This window comes from Telmatherina bonti (genome assembly GCF_933228915.1).
Source record: "Telmatherina bonti genome assembly, chromosome: 17".
Taxonomy (NCBI): Eukaryota; Metazoa; Chordata; class Actinopteri; order Atheriniformes; family Telmatherinidae; genus Telmatherina; species Telmatherina bonti.
The window spans coordinates 13,359,996-13,379,098 of NC_136615.1; the positions used below are offsets into that span (position 1 = coordinate 13,359,996).

At 38.2% G+C, this 19,103-nt stretch overlaps 1 protein-coding gene across 1 annotated transcript; it reads right to left on the minus strand.

Annotated features, from left to right (window-relative positions):
• Positions 1-4,759: 4,759 nt before the first annotated feature.
• Positions 4,760-16,099, minus strand: LOC306768557 (protein CutA homolog; the record flags this gene model as incomplete). The annotated part of the gene is made up of 6 exons (XM_079256963.1): positions 4,760-4,862; positions 7,733-7,782; positions 7,862-7,907; positions 8,595-8,654; positions 14,758-14,906; positions 15,995-16,099. 6 exons carry the CDS (start codon positions 16,097-16,099, stop codon positions 4,760-4,762), a joined length of 513 nt encoding a protein of 170 aa, XP_079113089.1.
• Positions 16,100-19,103: the final 3,004 nt, after the last annotated feature.

A 19,103-nucleotide genomic window follows, 5' to 3' on the forward strand; every position in this document is an offset into this window, starting at 1 on the left:
TCATTCCAAAATTGTCTTTAAACTAAATAATAATTGAAAAAAATGGAGTTCAATTAGCTAGTTTGTCACTGCAGAAGAAAATATACTTATGAATTTGTCTTTGCCTTTGGAAAAAAAAAAAAAAAAAAAAAGCAAGATTAAAGCTGAAACGGCGTTAAAGGTTAAATAAAAAATGCAACAGAACTGGGAATCTTGTGGAATGGGTTTGCAGACTCAGCCTTCAGTTTAATGAAAGCGCTCAGTGGGAACATGTCGACATCCTCTGTGTCTTGCAGGTTATTCTTTAATTACCCCCTTCTGCACTGTGTGTCCCATGGAGAATTTAATCACACGCAGGAGGAAAGAGAGCTGGCCGTATGTCTCTATGTGCACAAATCTTGGATCATATTAATTTCCTAATGTGCATGGTTCATTCATTACTTATTAAACCCTAATTATCCCTATAGCTGTTATTCAAAACAAGATGATGAGTGAGAAAAAATGTATTAAATGTGTCTGCAGCAATAGAAAGCTGGTTATGAGTCCATGCAGTAAGCAGGGAACACGGATGCTCATAACACTTCACTCTAATTACTATTCCAGTCAAGGGGAACAGTGACAGCGACACATCCTACAGCCATCAGCTTGCATGCTTCTACATCTACATGGTTCATTGCTCTGAACAAACTACCAGTGTGGTGGTGACACATGGCAGCAGAGGGCAATAATCAGCTCCATCCACTATGCAGAAATAATCCTATTTAAACAAATGAAAGTGCTACATGACTGTATTTTGCCTTTGTTGCTATGGTCAGCAGAAAAATCAATGAAAAAGGAGAGTGTGAAAAGCTGAAGAAAGAAAAAGTCACTGGAGATAAATGCTTTAAAATGTAGAAAGGTGACTAAACTACTTGAGGGCAACGCATCTCCAAACAGCTTTTTCTGGGAGCCTGGTGAGAGCAGAAGCTGTGTACAATCTGCAGGCTGTTTAAGATGATGAGGAACCAAAAGCAGGGGGACTTTTACATGTACAAATAGGACTGGTTAGTCGCCAGCCAGGAATATAGTGACATTTATTTGGGCTGTAGCTGCTCTCTTTCCTGCTGTAGTCAACACCTATCATCTGCTGATGGCCCTGTTATCTATATGACTTACTCCATGTATGTTTATTTAAAGTAACTGGGTAGCTAAAATAAGTGACATAATCCAAAATAAGGATGGTCATTTATTTTAGTTTATTTTTTTTAGCTATCCAGTTAAATTAATATGTAACAGAGTAATTACATCAAATTATTTGAGCTTTCTTCTGGAAGTGCAGCTCAAAGTGCTCTGCAGAACAAAGGGCGAACTCAGACAAAAGGGCAAGAAATGAACTATTAAAACTCATTGAGATGTTCGTTATAACCAGAAATAAAAGCAAACTCTAAATCAAAACACAGGGATGAAAAGTAAGACAGAGACTGGATCATTAGAAAGATCAGTCAGAGAAGTAGAAACTTTTCCAAAGAAGTGTGTAGAAGTGTCGGTGTCCTGTACCCAAGCTGGGATTGATCCAACAAGAGGGAGAGACTGAAAACATCTTCTGTTCTGGTCCTGGAAAATCTTAGAATCACTGGTGAGAGGCAGAATTTCCTGGAAAAAGATGTTTCATAGATGAAGTTTGGCCAATAGCAGCTGAGAAAGGCACCAGCTCCCCTCCACCAGACATTTCAATGAGCTTATATAAAAGTTTGATGGACAATTTAATCACTTTTTTTTTTTTTTAAGCTACACAAATAGAGAGAGGTATATTTATCAGTTAGTTTGGCTACATCAACCTGCCTTTTCAGAACACAGGGTGAAAGTTTGTTTTTATTCTGTTTTCTGTGTTCACTCTTTCTGAATCCATGATTTCAGCTGCTTCACAGGCAGCTGTTTCCATGTTCTGATTCTCCTCTTCATGGTGTGAATCACATTTCCAGGAAAAGACTGATCTGTTCTGTAGATGGGCCAGTTAATTACCAACACTGCGTGTGTAGGTCACGGAGACTGAAGTCTGGCTTTGTCCTGCTCAAAAATAGAAAACAAAGAAAACCCACAAACCTCAGAGGGAAAGCTTTTGTCTTGACGGAAGCATATTTCTGTCCAAAATACTAAATCACACCTCTGCAACGAGGGCACACATAATCTGCCATGTTCTGGTGTGATAAGACCGTACATGTGCAATGATGTACTTCCACTGCATTTGCTTAGATTACCTTTAAGCAACATGATAAAATTGTGTCATGATCCATCCTTGCTTGGATAGACCGTGTTTTCCTATTTCATACCAACTCCAAACACCAGCCAGAAACCTTCCAATGCAGATGCAGCATTTTCTTTTAGAAGATGATAAACAGGTGTGTGAAATGACTGCAAAGGATGTTTTTGTTACAGTATTATATGTAATGGAAATACCCCAGTCATCTATGTTTTAGAAAAGGTTTAGCAATGTGTGCTCTAACACCACCATCTAGTGATCAAGTAGTTAAAGTGCAGGACAAAACACCTTCTGTGTGTGTGTGTGCGTGCGTGTGTGTGTTATTTTGCATCATTTCCTGATTAAGTACGGAGATTAAATGAATAATTCATTATTTGTCAGTGTGTATATCTTACAAACCACACAAAAATGATCAAAATCTGTTTTGAACCACAATGAGCAGCGGGCTGCTGTTTTTCTACAACCTGTGAAGCATTGGGTGGGTGGGGGTGGGGGGGTCATTTCTGCTACTACCCTGAGGACTTGAACCCAGATTCTCAGACCAGTCTACTTCTATAACCACCAGACTACCAGCACCTGTAACTGAGTATAATTACAAATCAACACAGTGCATATATTAACAATTAAACATGAAAATGTCAATGTATACACATGTTGCAAACACACTGGTCTGGATGAAGTTAAGCAGATAAGTACATGATTTTGGGGCTGGTATGGTGGTGGGGGATTATTTTGGCTTCACAGACACAACATCAAACTAAACCACGTCTGCAGTTTCTTTGTTGAGGCCTCACGCCAGGAACCATTTCCGCAGACTGAGGCTTGCAAGGCTTATTGTGCATATTTGTTTCATGACGTGGCTGACAAAGTTTGTTTGACTGCAAACACGGCAGGATGTACTTGGCAAATTTGTAATAAGTAACAGCATAAAAGCTCATTTCTTTAAAATACACAAACAGAATTTTAATAGACGGATCATTCTGATGAAAAGGAGCATGTGCAGGATAGAGTCGCTGGCGATGACAGCAGAATGACTTTCTAAGGGAGTGCTGATGTACTCTGTGGACTTCTGAAATTGTGTCTTTAAAGAATTTAGTTTGCTTTTACTTTCTAATATAACTTTCATATAGTCAGCCTGCTGCGATGGACTGGCGAGCTGTCCAGGGTGTACCCTGCCTGTCGCCCAAAGCCAGCTGGGATAGGCTCCAGCTTCCCCGCGACCCTGAATTGGATTAAGCGGTTCAGAAAGTTACCCCACCGAGACCAACTCATGTCAGCACCAACTCTTTTCACACAAAACAAACAAACGCATATTAAACAAAAACCAAAATGTTAATTTATTGCCAGTAGTTTGTTGTGTAGTTTACTTCTTTTTTTTCTTTTTTTTTTTAATAAGGCTGAATTTCAAAAGCATTACTCCAAAATTGTATGAGCAAAAACACAGAAATATAAATTTATCCTTTCAAGAACATTATATATTAATTACTCTTCTAAGACCATCATGTTTCTGGAAAGTGCTTTAAAAATTAATCTACTTCACGGCAGTAGATTATCTAAAGTAGGGCGTCATTGTGGGTGATGTTGTGACTGGCAGTAAAAGAATGACATGGTGCAGCTGCGAAATATATCAGGAATTTACCATGGTCATGATACCAACATTAGAGATATCAATGACGCAAACAATGACTGACTAAAATAATATAAACTGTACCTTTTTTTAAGACTATTACTGTTGTAAAGTCATTATGACTTCACATAGCAGTAACTGTCACAAGGGCTGCATTCCACTTTTAGGAGCTCCTGCTTTTAAACATGTTATAAAGCTAATCGATATGCACAGTTAATACTGAATAATGATACTCAGTACTAGAATTGCATATCATAGTTTTCCCTAATGTTTCACAGCCCAACATACTACTAATGTTGGGTACAGTATTTCCACACTGAGTTACATGAAAAGGAAAATGGTCATTAATTTAATTTACAGTAATTCTTGTGTAATAACAGCAAATACTTAAACTACAAAGCGTGAACAAAAGTGTTCTGAGGTAAAATAGCATCAAATAATTCAATAATATTTTATCAATCAATTAAAATTTTAATTTTTTTGCAGTATATATTACTTAAGAGAAGCAATAAATAAAAATGATCAAATAAAACATCTATTTTCAACTGTTGCAAAGCTGATAGATTAGCAGAAAGAGATGTTTAAGTTCTCCAACAAATATACAACTAATGCAGGTTGATGTTCCATTTACATAAACTTGCCAAGGTATCTGTGAGTTCACCTTTCACCGATGGCTTCATCTGTATGATATACAGACAGACATCAAATGTCCTTTATAAAAAAAAAAAAAAAAAAAAAAAGGAAAAGGCCAGAGAAGTATAACAGTATAAATGTCAGGTGACAAAGTGAACCTGCAGAGAATTTTCTCACTTCTTTGATCCAAAGCCTTTAAACAACAGGCTGTGCACATGGCTTCATTTCCTTGTTTGGCTGCAGTCCTTGATGAGATGGGCTTTGGTTTTAATGATGCATCATCAGTCATCTGGAATGGCTTCATCCATCCACTTCATGTAAGCCAGACTGCCATCCTCCACTGGGAAACTGAGGACCTCTGGGTTTGCATAAGGATGAACAGACCTTGAAGGCAGGCAAGGAACACATAATCAGGCCTTCAGATTAATGAATGTCACAGGGAGTGTCATATCTGCACAAGCTACAGTCGTTTCCAAACTTTTGCCTCCTGCATTGCATGCAAAGAAAAAAGGCATTATCCTGTTGAATCCTAAGTGGTCTGCAAACTTAAACACAACTTCAAATACAACTTAGTGGAGATGACACTCTGGCTTCACATCCAAAAATACCTCGGTCGTGAGCAGGTCGCACAGATGTGGCAAAGTAATGAAGTTGCTCAGTCAGTTGTTGTTCAGTAGGTACTTGCAGACAGGGCAGGGCGATATGACGACATATATCGTTTGGACAATAGAAAATGTCTATCGTTTCATATGAAGTTCTGTCGTTTACGCCACGATAAGGTGTTTTACAGCAGTATTTTACGTCAAGATGTGCTTTACGGCATGCACGCTGGAAAATAAAAACAAACATGAAGAAAGAAGGTAGCAGACGTGTTTCAGAGCAGGATAATTCATTAAAAGATGACCAGCCAACCCAAACCAATGAGCTTGTTCATAAAAGAGGGAAAATTTGTGTCGCATGGATGCGGTTTGGATACAAAAAGACCGATGTGGAACGTCACACAGCCATAGTTCCCGCAGATGGAAGGAGATCACTGCTGCCGTTGCCAAGCATGTCTGACACATAACTGATGATTGACACAAAATTACATAAACTATTTTATATTGTTAAGTTTATTGTCATGGGAATATAAAATGAGCTTTATCGTGATGAGATTTTGGTCATATCGCCCAGCTCTACTTGCAGATATTCCAAAGTTCACAAGATTCCCTGGGGGGCATATAAAGCTCATTCCATCTTTCATGTGTTCTTCTCCTATATGTTGCTAAACAAAAGGTATGTAATGCCAGCGAGTGACTGTCACGTGGTAAAATGAGCTGAAAGTACAAACTGAGCACATTTAAACACAAGCAGCATGTGAGGTTGAATGAGTTTAATTGCATTTCTTTTCCTCCGTAATTGCTTCCTTTATATATTATTGCTCATCATGCTTGTTATTTCAATAACTGTGTGAAATATTCCAAATCTAATCTAATTTTTATCTTATTCTTTCTGTTATAGACATCAGTCAGAATATTTAAATATGTTTATTTATTCAAACACGAGATACTAATATATTACATATATTATTTATTTCATCATAGTGTTAACGACATTTGTAAGTGTTGTACTTTAAATAATTATATGCACTGTACTGCATTAGTGATCAAATGGTATCTTAACAACAGTGGAAAATAAAATAGAATAAAATAAAATAAAAACACTGACGCTAAGGAGCTTTAACTTTAAATAAATCATTGCTTTGAACCAAAAACCAGAAAATTTGATCATTTAAAATGTTAAAAACTTGCCCTTTATTACATTTTAAAATAAATATAATCGTGAATGAGAGCTGCATGGTGGAATAGTGGTTAGCACTTCGGTCTCACAGTAAGAAGGTCACTGGTTTGATCCTCAGCTGGGGTGAGTCTTGGACAGTGGCCTTTCTGTGTGGAGTCTACATTTAGCTGGGATAGGCCCCAGCTGGCCTGAGACCCTGTGTTGGACTAAGCGGTTGGGATGATTAATTAATATTAATTGAATTTTGTTTTACATTCTAATTCTTTCATTTTTCTTTATGTAATTATTTCCCTAATTTTATAACTCGCAACTTTTCACTTCATTCAAGTATTAACTTTTCACCCATTTAAATAGATTAAACAATACTTTTGTTTTATATTAACTTTGTAAACCAGAAGTTGAATGATTATTTTTGTAGGTTTTTTTTAATTCCCTTTTTGTGTTTTATCTTCAGCAATTTAAATTATTTAAGGCTGATCTGGTGACTTATTTCTCTTTATGTTATTTTCATTTTAGAGGTTTTTTTTAGTGGATTTTATTTCCCCAGGGTTTTTGTGTTTTTAGTTTCTGTGGAGAGTCAGGGTTAATGTGTGTGACTGGACTTTATGGTGTGATGTTTGAATAGTCTGAACACAAAGCTTCCTATTGGGAACAATGAAATTTCCCCTCGGGGATGAATAAAGTATTCTTGAGCTTGTATTCTTGATTACTTGATTTGAGAAATGTGGCACTGACAAAAGAAAAAAAGGAAAAGAGAGAGAAGAACAATACATGAATAAAATAAATAAAAAGAGCAGCAATAAGAAGTGCAGAATAAACAGAAGTCCTGTTGAGTTTCAGAGAGTCACTGAGCTGAACAACTTGCACAACTTGGACAAATCCCAGTTTAGTCATCAAATTAAAGCCGTATCCTGATGAGCTAAACAGTTTGGCTGTTTAGCTCATCAGAGAATTTAGAGTCAGAAAATCAGAAAAATGAACCACTAAACGTGCATGGATGGAAGTTAGTGTACATTTTTGTAAGATTTATCTCACTTCACAATCTAGAAGTTCTGATATTTTAATCCTGCTTTGTGCCTGTTCATTTCTTTTTAAAGTGCGTTATAAATGAAGTTGCACTGCATCTGATGGCTGGGAAGTCATCAGGCATTGTTCCTTCTGTGTTTAGAAAGGACGGCAGCTTCACATAGCTTTTGGTTTGCAAATCCTAAAATGTTCATCCATCTTTGTCAAAAATATTCAGTTTTTATAACATTAATGTTTAAAATGAGATTTACAAGCAATATTTCAACATAAAGAGAATACTGCAGCTAAACATTGTTTATTTGTCCAGTGTTTGTAAACAAAGAGTAAATGCATTTTAGTCACAGAGCAGAACCTTTAGAAGGAAATAGCAATTTTGTGCACAACAAACCAAACATGTCAAAACTTGTAGAACTTAAATTATGAAACGACACAAGAATACAACCTCTTACCTCACGTAATCAATGACCTGCTGGATCTTGGAGGTCCTCGTTTTCACCAGCTGCGACAAAAATGACACCGCATCAAACACTCCATCACTACACCAAACCGGAGTACACACTGAGCAAAAGCAAACATACCATTAGGATTTCATTTGCATCCTGGATTTCACCTTTCCAATAGTACCTGAAGAAGCACAAAGCATGACCCATGAGAATTACAACTAGCAGAAGGGGTGAAAAGGCCATTAGGCTGTGAAAAGTGATGTATTATGCTACAAAAACTTTCTTTTAAAGACAAACCTAACCTACCATCAAGATTTACAGTCATAATGCCAAAAATTGCAAGGATGTGTTTGTAATGTCCAAAACAAAACTATTTTTACTTTATGTCTTTTTGCACTGAAATAATGTACATCACATTAATATTTCAGATTATAGTTGACTTGGTTATAACTAATAATTATCAACTGCTTGGACTCACACTCTCTGACCCCCTATGCCAACATTGTCACCTTGAAACATCCTGATAAGTTGACAGTTATAACCGTTGCTTTTCTAGTCAGCCTCCTTGCTTCCTCTTTTTGCAAGCTTTTCTATTCGTGGTTATGCATTAAAAGGAAAGCTAAGTCATGCATGCAAAACCATGACTGCTTTGAAGGCTAACTGCAGCTCAACAGGAAACTGATAAAAGCTTTCAGAGGTAGCCCATTGACGATGTGGTTTCCGAAGAAATCAGTTATGCAGAGGAGTGGAAAGGTAGAGCCAACGTGCACATGGAAAGGACTTGATAACAACGCCAGTCACTGTGACTTTGTTTAAGGTGAGAAAGAAATGTGTTTCAGTGTAGGGAGGGTGGTCAAAGGTGATTTACATTGTGGAGGTCCTGCAGAGAATGTTAATACTGGCTGCCAGTCGTCTTTCCATGATAGCCCTGAAAGAAGGGGGAGAAAAGAAAAGAAAAGAAAGAAAAAAAAGGATGACAAGAATGGAATGAGGAAAGAAAACTGAGCAAACACAGTGTCATTATTTCACAAAACTGAACCTCTGATTGCTGTTGTCATCAAACAGGCTGAAGGAGAAGAGTTCAATGCGAGAAAAATCTATAATAAAGAATATATATCTATAGAGTAAACTTTGTTTTCTGCTGCTGCAGCAAATAATGTGTTTTATTACCACTTCTGCCTCTTCATCAGACCAGGCCCTCTGAAAAAGGTGATTTAAATAACTGGAAACCTCTCTCGAGCTACTTTCTTGACGTGTGGTTAATAGATGGAGCTCATTAGCATGCAGCTGAAATGCCAACAAAGGGAACGAGAGTGCAAACACAGCGCTCTGCTCTACTTGTGGGTTTGACATAATTTTATCTTCTCTAGACAGAAAAGTCAAACTTACACTGAGTGGACTGACACTGAAATGCAGAAATCACTTTGACTGATTTGCAAACCACAGATCACATTCCAAGACAAAATCTTTAATTAACACTCGGATTAGAGAATCAGGTAAATATTTTGAAAAACAAAATATATAAAAGATTGATCTCTCTGTTAAGTAAATGTAAAACTATCAGCCACACCAGAGAAAAAACAAAAAAAACAACCCTAACCCAGTCGGAAATAACACCCAGTAAAAGGCCATGTCTTGTATGTTTAAAGTGGTCATCACCTGGAAATTGCACTTTTTCAAGTGAAAACGTAACATCTCCGGAAGCCTTTCTTTTGAAGACGGTCAGGTTTTCTGTCTGGGTGCTTTGTTCGCAGCCAAACTGTCCTGGCTGAAGTCTTTTTTTTTTTGTCCCATGGATTTTGTCATCTCGGGGAGCTAATTGCATAAACCTACCCCTGCTCTATGCCTAAACACGACCCGCTCCTACACCTAAAAACACCTGCTGGGCCTGCATCAGTCGTAGTTATCAACTAGCTGTGGAAGATGTGGAAACAACGTCCCATGTCCACTGCTCGGTTGTCTGTTGCCAGAACCAACACCGGAATGTGCATTTTGCAAACATTTGAGAAAATACCAGGTGAGGAAGACATCAACCCTCCTGCGGTTGGAAAGAGGGGGATTTGCAACTTTAAGCGGCTCACCATCAATGCAGTCGGTAAGTTTTGGTACTGATATAAAGTAGTGACGCACGATAATGCACTTTTCAGCCGATAACCATAACCGATTTTCCCATTCTACAGGCCGATAGCCAAACATATCTAACCGATAATTGCATAACTGTGTAAAGCACTGTTCATATAGCTTAATAAAACAAGTTGAATCTGTAATAAAAAAAAACAACTGAATTTTATTTTTAATTTTTCATGTCAATAAACAGGTCTGTCTCTGTGTGGCCCTGCGATGACCTGGCGAGCTGTTCAGGGTGTACCCTGCCTTTCGCCCAAAGATTGCTGGGGTAGGCTCCAGCTTCCCCGTTACCCTTCATTGGATCAAGCTGTTAGGATAATGAATGAATGAATGTCAATAAACAGCTGGAAGTTAGCATAATCAACAGTGTGTGATCCGGGAAGTTCTTGGGAATGTAGAGTTGTTTTGTGCATGTTGAAATCGTCATCTAATCCTTGCGCAGTCTGACTCAGCATGCTGACTTGGCTGACATCGCTTGTCCGTGGTAAAACTAATGTAGTCTGCTTGCTTTTCACAGAGAAGCATGTGAATGTAGTTTGCAATTTGATCATACAGCAAGGGTAAGCACAAGTCTGAAAAATAATGATGCCTTGGTATCTGGTAGCGGGGTTCCAACTGCCACGCTGAAAGACAAAACCCCACGTCCTCTACCACTGTAAATGGCTGATCACCAAACGCAATGAAGTGCATGATCTTTTCATCTAAAGCCTTCGCTCTGGGTTCTTTTCTGTCGAATTTTCTTTGCTTTTCAAAGGCTTCATCAATGGACAACAGCCCCGTAGCTTTCTGCTTGTTAGTTAGCTTTTGACTTCGCGCCAGTTGCTGCTTCAAAGTCTTTCAGCAGTTTCTGATGGTGAAGACTTAAATGGCTTATCAAGTTAGTAGTGTTAAAGCATTTTGACTTCTTTCCTCTCTGTGGAACTTCTGTAGAGCAAGATTTGCAAATGGCAAAGTATGCCCAAACTGCTGACTGCCCCGCCATGTCTTCTTCATCGCCGCCGTGTATGTTTTATGTCACAGGTGCACGGCAAGAGATTCTGAGAGGGAAGGGGGTTTCCAGCACCAAGATGGGCACTTAGCTGCGTTTGTGGTGAAATTGGGGAGAAAACTATGCATTTTATTATCGGAAAAAAACTATCGGTAGATTTTTTTATTATTGGATTTATCGGCATGATGTCATAATTTGCAATTATCAACCGACAATTATCGCCCACCAATACTATCGTGCATTCCTAATATAAAGTAACTATTGCCTGACTGAGATGTGACTTAACCTGATGCAGATAATGCTAACACTAATGCTAATGGGACAAGCCTAAAGGTTTAACCGCTGTGCACAAATGAGCCCCGTGTTTTATTTTCTTATATTTATCTTATGCTCTGCCACATATTTGTAAAAGACTTCTCTATTTAATATTTTTCATGCCTGCTACCACACACGTAGTTGTCATCGATGACTTTCCACCCTAACTTCAGAAGTATAGGTTTGTCGTCTTTTTCATTAATTTTACATACAGAAAATAATAATTATTAAAACATATATACATTCTTAATGGAATCTAAGAGGCACTGCTTGTTTTGATGTCAGTATCTGGTTCTGTGCAGAAAAGGAACCCAGGCGACAGCAGTGGAGATGATGTAGGAATCTGCACATCTCTTGACACTGTGGTTCCTGCCTTCCCTGGTCCTAACAGCCATCCCTGAAGAGGCCTCAACTCAGTCTGAAGGAAGATGAAGATTTCTTTAAAGGCTTGCTCAGTGGCTCTAGAATCACCAGACACCACATTTAACCCAGAAAGCTCAGCTACTGTGCCAACAGAATCAAGAACAAAGAGTGAAAAATATCATTTTCATTTTATTAGATTAAAAGTGAGCATTGATTTTATTTCTTTACACTGATAAAGATAAGTGTTTTAATGAGCTGTTTTTTTTAAACTTCAGCTTTACATTTTATATTCAAAAGTCAGATGCAGAAACATGTATATGGTAAAGTTGTGTATTTACTTTGATTCAATTCCTTTTGTCCTAAGTGACTGCAACAAAGTTACTATTTATTATATACAATGGTAAGAACATATATAATCACCTTTTACAGTTATTTGCCATTTGATTACCTTTTAATAATAAGCTTATAAATGTTTCTTGCATTTTGTAATGAAAAAGCCTTTAAACAGAGAGATTCCACACCAGGATGTTGGATCAGATACTGTGGAGTTTGGAGCTTCATCCTTCCTTCAGAGCACCTGAGAAATGAAAGAGACATTTTATTTTCTAAGCACAGTAATAAGTAACATCATGCCGTGTCCCTGTTCTCTTTCTATTAGCAAAATTTCCACATGTGCAGCTTAACAGAGACAATAATTAGAACAACATAAAAGATGGTAGGTGATGTTTCATACATAAAACACGGGTCTACATAGGTCAGCGGAAAGCCTTGTCAGGATGTTGCAGCCAAACCGTGACGCTTTATTTATACACAATATTTAACTTCACATTATTTATCTGTACAGTAACACGGTTACACGATTGCTAAATAAACCAGAGATCTTTCATGTGGAAATCACAACATTTTCCAGACTCCTGGCTAAAACAGCACATCTAAATAGGCAAATTAATTAAGATAAACACTGACAGTAAATGAAACCTAAAGTAAATGTGCTGCTTTGTGCAGTTCTGTGTCGTTAAAATTGTGTGTGCTTATCTGGCTGTCGGTAGGTTCAATATCATGCAGCGGTCAACATTACTTCATTTTTTACATCTCTAACTCCATATTTTCTTTTAAAGAGCACACTCATAGTTTAAAAAATGGTCCAACACAGAATAAAATTGAGACATATTAACATGAACAACATGCCACATTGTCAACATGCTATCTGACTTTACAGGCAAGATGAGCAGACATTAAAATGACAACTTTACCATTCAGAGACAGTTTGAAGTAAACGTGCTTTTTCCACCATCTCGGTATCTTCTCTCTCAGGCTCAGAGTCGGGTTCAAACATAAATGGTTGAATTCAGAAAACTGCTGCTGTCAGGTAGCTTGCTTTCACCAGCTGCTGTTTTTAGCATTGGATGTATTGGGGCTGCCTCCCTTCCGGCGCTGGAATTCCAGCGATCAATCAGCGCGTACCTCATGAACATTATTTAAACTAACATTGATTGTTTTTAAAATCTCGCATGAAATCTCACCAGAAAAGTTTCATTATGAAAAAATAATTAAAACAAGCACTTTTTAAAACATTTTTTGGTTTAATAAGTTTTTAAACAATTATTTAAAAACACTTAGAGGATAGTGGAGACATGAAAAGACCAGGTTATGACTCCTTTAAGCTTTATAAATCATTATAAATGTCACACTGTGGTTTTTGGAGGATTTTAGGGTTTCTTGATAGACAGAGACTTTCTTATGTCTTTACATCATTAACATATGGTTGTTAGGTAACCAGTTGTCTCCAGTGAAAGAACAACTTTTGTTGAGTGGTGAAATGATGTATATTAAAGTGGAACTATTATGTGCATTTCAGGCTAATTTATTTTTATTTCTGAGACCAGAAGGGCTGGGATTGATCGAGTTATTGTCACAAATCACTTTATTTACTTTAGACCGACCCTCTCCGTAGGCTGTCAGATCAGCCTGTGGGCAAAACAAGTGGATTGAGACTCTTCCGCATTAAGCCCCGCCTCCCGCCACTGCACTACATCGGGAGCACGCACCGCAACTGCTTTCGCCGTCATTGTAACATCTCATAAACAGAAGGATTAGGCTAATATGAACTCAATAAAAAAAACAAAATACAATCTCAACACATAGCATACAGCCCTACATGTTGGAACCTGAATCAGACCCGGAAAACAAAGTTGGAAAACAGCAACCCACAGTAACGAATGCAGCAGGATGTCTCTCTTTGGTAAACTCACCAGCCATCGTTGGAAATAACTTTATCCAACGTTTTCCATCCGCCTGATGTATTTGTACATGCCCTTGTTAACCTTATCCCCCGGGACGTCACAAGGATTTAGAAGTAGAAAAAACTCTCTAAAACGACGCGTTTTTCATCGCCATGGAAACCGAACGGAGAACCTGCTCAAACTCAAACTCAAACATGCGTTTAGGTAATAAAAAACAGGGCCGTTCACATGTCTGATGAGGATTCAACACTGTAACACTGTAGAAAGCTCAGAAAACTCCAAATACCATAATAGCACCCCTTTAATGATTCAGTGTTATATTTTTCTTTTTTAACAAACTCATTTTCAAATAGGTTTGGATGCTGTGTGAAATCCAAAGAAAACAGAATCCAACCATTTAAGAATAATTTAATTAGAATAGATAATACATGAAATGTTAGATCAGAGACTTTCTTTTCATCCCTTTTATTTTTCTTAAAATCATCTGCTCTTCGAACTGATTTTTGTTGAACAATGATGAGATTCAGAAGTGCAGATTAACTTATGCACTGATTCCCAAAACATGTCTTTTTATTAAAGTTTGTCACAGTGATGAATCTCTCCTAACTTTTCCTACCTAATCACATCACTGACTTCTTACCACCTAATCTAATTAGTTATCAGATATTATGCCAGGTGTTTTTTAAACTATACAATACCTTTCATAATTTTCGTTTTTCCTAATCCTTTTATTTTATCTTAAATGCCAGCATATCAGTGTCAGCATTTATTTTTGTTACTGTAGTATAATCAAATAATAAACCTCAGTGAATCATAAATTATGTTTGAAACCTATATTAATATTAATTTTAAGTGCCTTGAAACAATTCAAACAGATCAAATAAGCCTTTTGATAAAGAATAATAAGGTGGGAAAATAAAAGTGGAATAAAAATGAGCACCCATTCTTAAAAAAAATAAAGAAAACATGACAAATGTGACCACTCACTCCTGTACCTGCCAATGTCTTTGGCTGTCTGTTCGTTGGGACTGTTGATGAGAAGGACAGAATGGTGCCCTGGTATGTAGCCCCCTGTGAAGAGTGCACGAAGCTGGACCCCAATGGACCACAGGCCTGGATACATGGACACGGACAGCACCAGGAACTACAGAGGGTTAGGTATGTTGTGGATTTTAGAGCAGAACACCACCAAAGTACTGTCTAGTGGACTACAGGAGCATGGTAGCGCCATATGAGACATATTTATGGGATAGAATTCCTTGTAAGCTGGTAAATACAGTTCAGTGTTTGCTGACAAAAGCAAGCTGAAGCGGTAAAGGATAAAAAACACAAAAGAAAAGAACAAGTACCTTCATCAAATAGGATATATGTAGTACTTTTACATAAAGGCAACTAAGAGACGGGACATATGTGTGTTTTTAATAGGCTATTGTTGCAAAGTATTAAAAGAGAGGAACTCCTGTTGCAAGGTAAGCAATTTTACAGACAGCTCAGCAAATGGCCAATTTATAAATAATTTATCTCTTGGACGACAGGTGGGTTGGTTTTAAAGAGGTTTATATTAAAAATAAAGTTCCTTGAAAATGGTTACACTGATGGAGTGGACTGAAATAAATGAGAAAGCAGCCAATGTGAAAAAGAAAGTCTTGTGGAACTATTATTCAAAATCACATTTAAAAGACTGACTGTATGTGAATTTTACAGTGGTTCAGTACTTTATATCGCCCAAGTTCTGGTAGTCTTTGCTACAAGACAAGGCCTCTTGCCTATTTAGCTCTGATGATATAGTTATATTTTAAATCTAAAGAGCTGCATGACTCACAGCACTTTCTAAATAAGAAATACCCAGTTACGCAACAGTAATTACTGGGTCTCACAATTTATATCTGTAATTATTTGAACACTTGGTTGTTGTTGTTTTTTTTTTAATGTCTGAATGAAAGGAATTATTGCTCAATTTAATTATCTTCTGGCCTCTGCTAGGACAGCTATGTTTGGACTGGATTCAGTATTTATCCTCTTGTTATTTGGCAGTCTGTCACAGATAAATGAGTATTGAACTTGGACGCAATGACTGTCCTACTTCTCTACACCACACCGCAGCATTACAAAACAACAAAAACGCTCAACTTTGTGTTTAATTTGACCCTACGAGTCAGTTCAACACATTTAAAAGACTTGTCTGTGATTTCTCAAAGACTAAATGCCCACACGGGGATTCCAGTATCTCACCAGGCATGTAATGAGCAGCACCGACCGACAGGCAGAGGTCAAAACTGCGTCTTTGTGGCACCGCTGGAGCAGCAACTCCATCCTGTTAGTAGCAACAAATGTCATTCGTCTCCGGCTGATGCAGATAATACGAGGTAAACAGCGCCGAACTTCGTCCATAAACCCGCACAGACGTTCTCTGGAAAAATGAAGAGTCGCGTCATTTTTAGAAAAACTCGTTTTAAATACCAAAAACTGCGAAAGAGTACAAGCTACAAGCTCACTACCGTTCCAGACGGATGGCCCAGCGGTTAACAGGTAGCTGCTCGCTCTGGGGTCGAACAGTCAAATTCAGTGAAAAAGTCTCTGCCCTGTTCCATTGGTTACTAAGCACTTCCTGTAGCAACGGTGACCAATGGAAACACAGTTAACCTCTGGCTGCCCTGCCCCACCGGCCTCGGTTTTAATCGGCTTTAGTGTCTTTATGATGAATACATGACCTCCTCACGTGCACAATGGATTTGTTAGGATGACAAAAAGATAAAGAACACCTTGATCGTAAGTACTTCACAGGAGGAAGTGCAAGAAATTAAGTACATGTAATAATAATAACAATAATAATAATAATAATAATAATGATAATAATTATTATTATTATTATTATGATCAAAATTAAGTTATTACCACTATGGTATTTTTGTGCTTATAAATCAATTTGCACTACCAATATTTATTTAATGAATGAAATGAATTAACATTATTTTAAAATATCTGTAAATGATAGTCTGCTGCATACATGTTGAGCCAAGGGACACATTAAATAAGACAAACTAATAATATACTGTGCTGATTTTATCAAATACATAAAAGTATGAATAGAAATGTCTAATTTTACATTTGAGAAATGTGTTGGCACTTCCTCAACCAGTTTGGCAAGTTTCTTGTGACTTGACGGCTGCCAAAGTCAGAGTGATGGCACAACACAGTATGATGACACGCAATATTTAACCGCCTTCACAAGGTTCTTTACAGCTGCTGATCTATTATAAACTCTTTATGTGCTGCAGGCAGTTTATCCTTTAGAAACTCCAAGCTGTGTTCTGATTGTAAAATGCTAACAACAGCATTTATGTAGGTCTCAATGACTCTGGAGTATAAAGGACACTTATTTTACAGCGATAACAGCTATCAGTCTGTTATGGGAAGATGGTTCTTTTTAGTGGCATATGATTGGAAGAGCAGTCAGATGGACAGCCAAGGTTGCATAAAAGAAATCCTGGATCCAGATCTAAGTGAACATGGCACACCATCAAAAGCTGGATGTAAATGCATACAGATAAAATGCAAAAAGAAGATGATGCTCTATGAATACTCACGGAGAGCAGCTTTAGATTATATTTGATTTGAAGTTTTCAACTCTCAAAAAGTTGTTCTACACATTATGTCCACCTGGGGGAGTTGTAGCTTCATAGATGTTTCATCACCCCCTATCCCTTCATTCCATTGAGTGTTCATTTAGCATGTATAAAACGCTCATCGACCGAAGTAAAATGTAAATGCTCCAACACAGCAAGCCGGATGACTCACCCCCCCCCCCCCCCCCCTTGTTTCCCCCTTGACCTCTTCCCTACCAGTCTTGTGTACTTTGCCTCTCTGCCTCCATTCTGTATTGGATGAACACAAATCAGCAATAGAACAGCAGGGGGCGCCACCGAAGTCACATCTGAGAATGAACCAATTTATTTTCCAGGCTCTCACAGGCTTCATTTGAGAACCCATCAGAGGGCTCCAATAGAGCCACTTAAGCCACTGCTCCCCAACATGAAAGAAGGCAACCAAAATAGAGTGATAGGAAGAAAGCTGAGAGGAGAGCCGTTTGATCTACTTGTTCTGGGACATCGCTCTGAGGGGTTCACTTCCCCCTCAGGAGTACTGAGGCCTGTTTGTCCCTCAGAAGTCTAATGTGAAAAATAAGATTATTCTTATTTATGTTTGTTCTTAGTTTCTGTTTCCACAAAATGAGGCCACAAGGTTGACAGAAAGCACAGAGGAGAAAAGGAGAGATGAAACAACAAGGGGTGCAAAGGAATTTGGCGAGGAGTACCTCGACTAATTGCCATTAAACTATGATCGCCTCTTGGTGGGATCAATGACGGTGAAATAAAACAAATTCTTGTTCAGGAAATTAGAGAGATGAATGGAGAGCAGAATACAAAACCTTCAGTAAGGTGTGTGAACGTAGAAAAAAGGGATGGCAGAGGTGTCAGTATTCTGTAAATGTTCAGTGCTGCTGTCTTCTTTCCTGTGTGGCAGTGCCATTACAGAGTTGAATAGGAGGTAGAGTAAAGGTAGAGGAAGAAGCTGGGCACTCAAAAGGTCAGATAAGTCCTTATACCGGGACTTTCCAAGCTGTGATTACCAAGACTGGTCCTCCCAAAGAGGTTAATTAAAAAAAGTCAAGGGGGCTGAGCAGGGAAGTGTCTACATCACTGCTGAGAACCTCAGCGACCCTTCCATCCTCTTGGACGGACACAGCCATCCGTCACAGCTGATTCCTGGGCTGTCTAGCTCCTGCAAGAGTCACTGAAATCCCAGAGCGACTAAAAACACATGTATGCAGCAGCACCACAACTCTGACAAGCAGTGATGAAAAAACACACCACCGCTGAGACATCCACAGCTGAAGTCCCTCAGGTAAGGGAACTTCTACCCTCCCAAGGATAAGACAAACACCAGCTCTTATCATTTTCCTTTAATTCTCCTCCTCAATGGTCTTCTTTGTCGCAACTAGTGGAGCAAAAAAAGATATTTTATCAAATAACTGAACTGTCCTGTTTGTTTCCCTCGTGTGTAACAAAAGGTTTGCAGAACAGAGCACATATTTTGTGGCATTATCACAACATTCATCGTCAAAACAAGAGGTTACTGTGTAAATGATATGCCATAAGAAAAAAAGAACATCAGAGAAGAGAGAAAAGGTGAGAAATGGGGCATTTGGTTGATTGCGTTTGAGAGAGGACAAAGAGCCTGGAGCAGTCTTAAAGGAAAAGAAATTTCTACATTTTCATGAATCTGTTCTTGTGGAGATCATCTGCTTCAGCGAGAGGCTTAAATATCATCAGAGTTGATT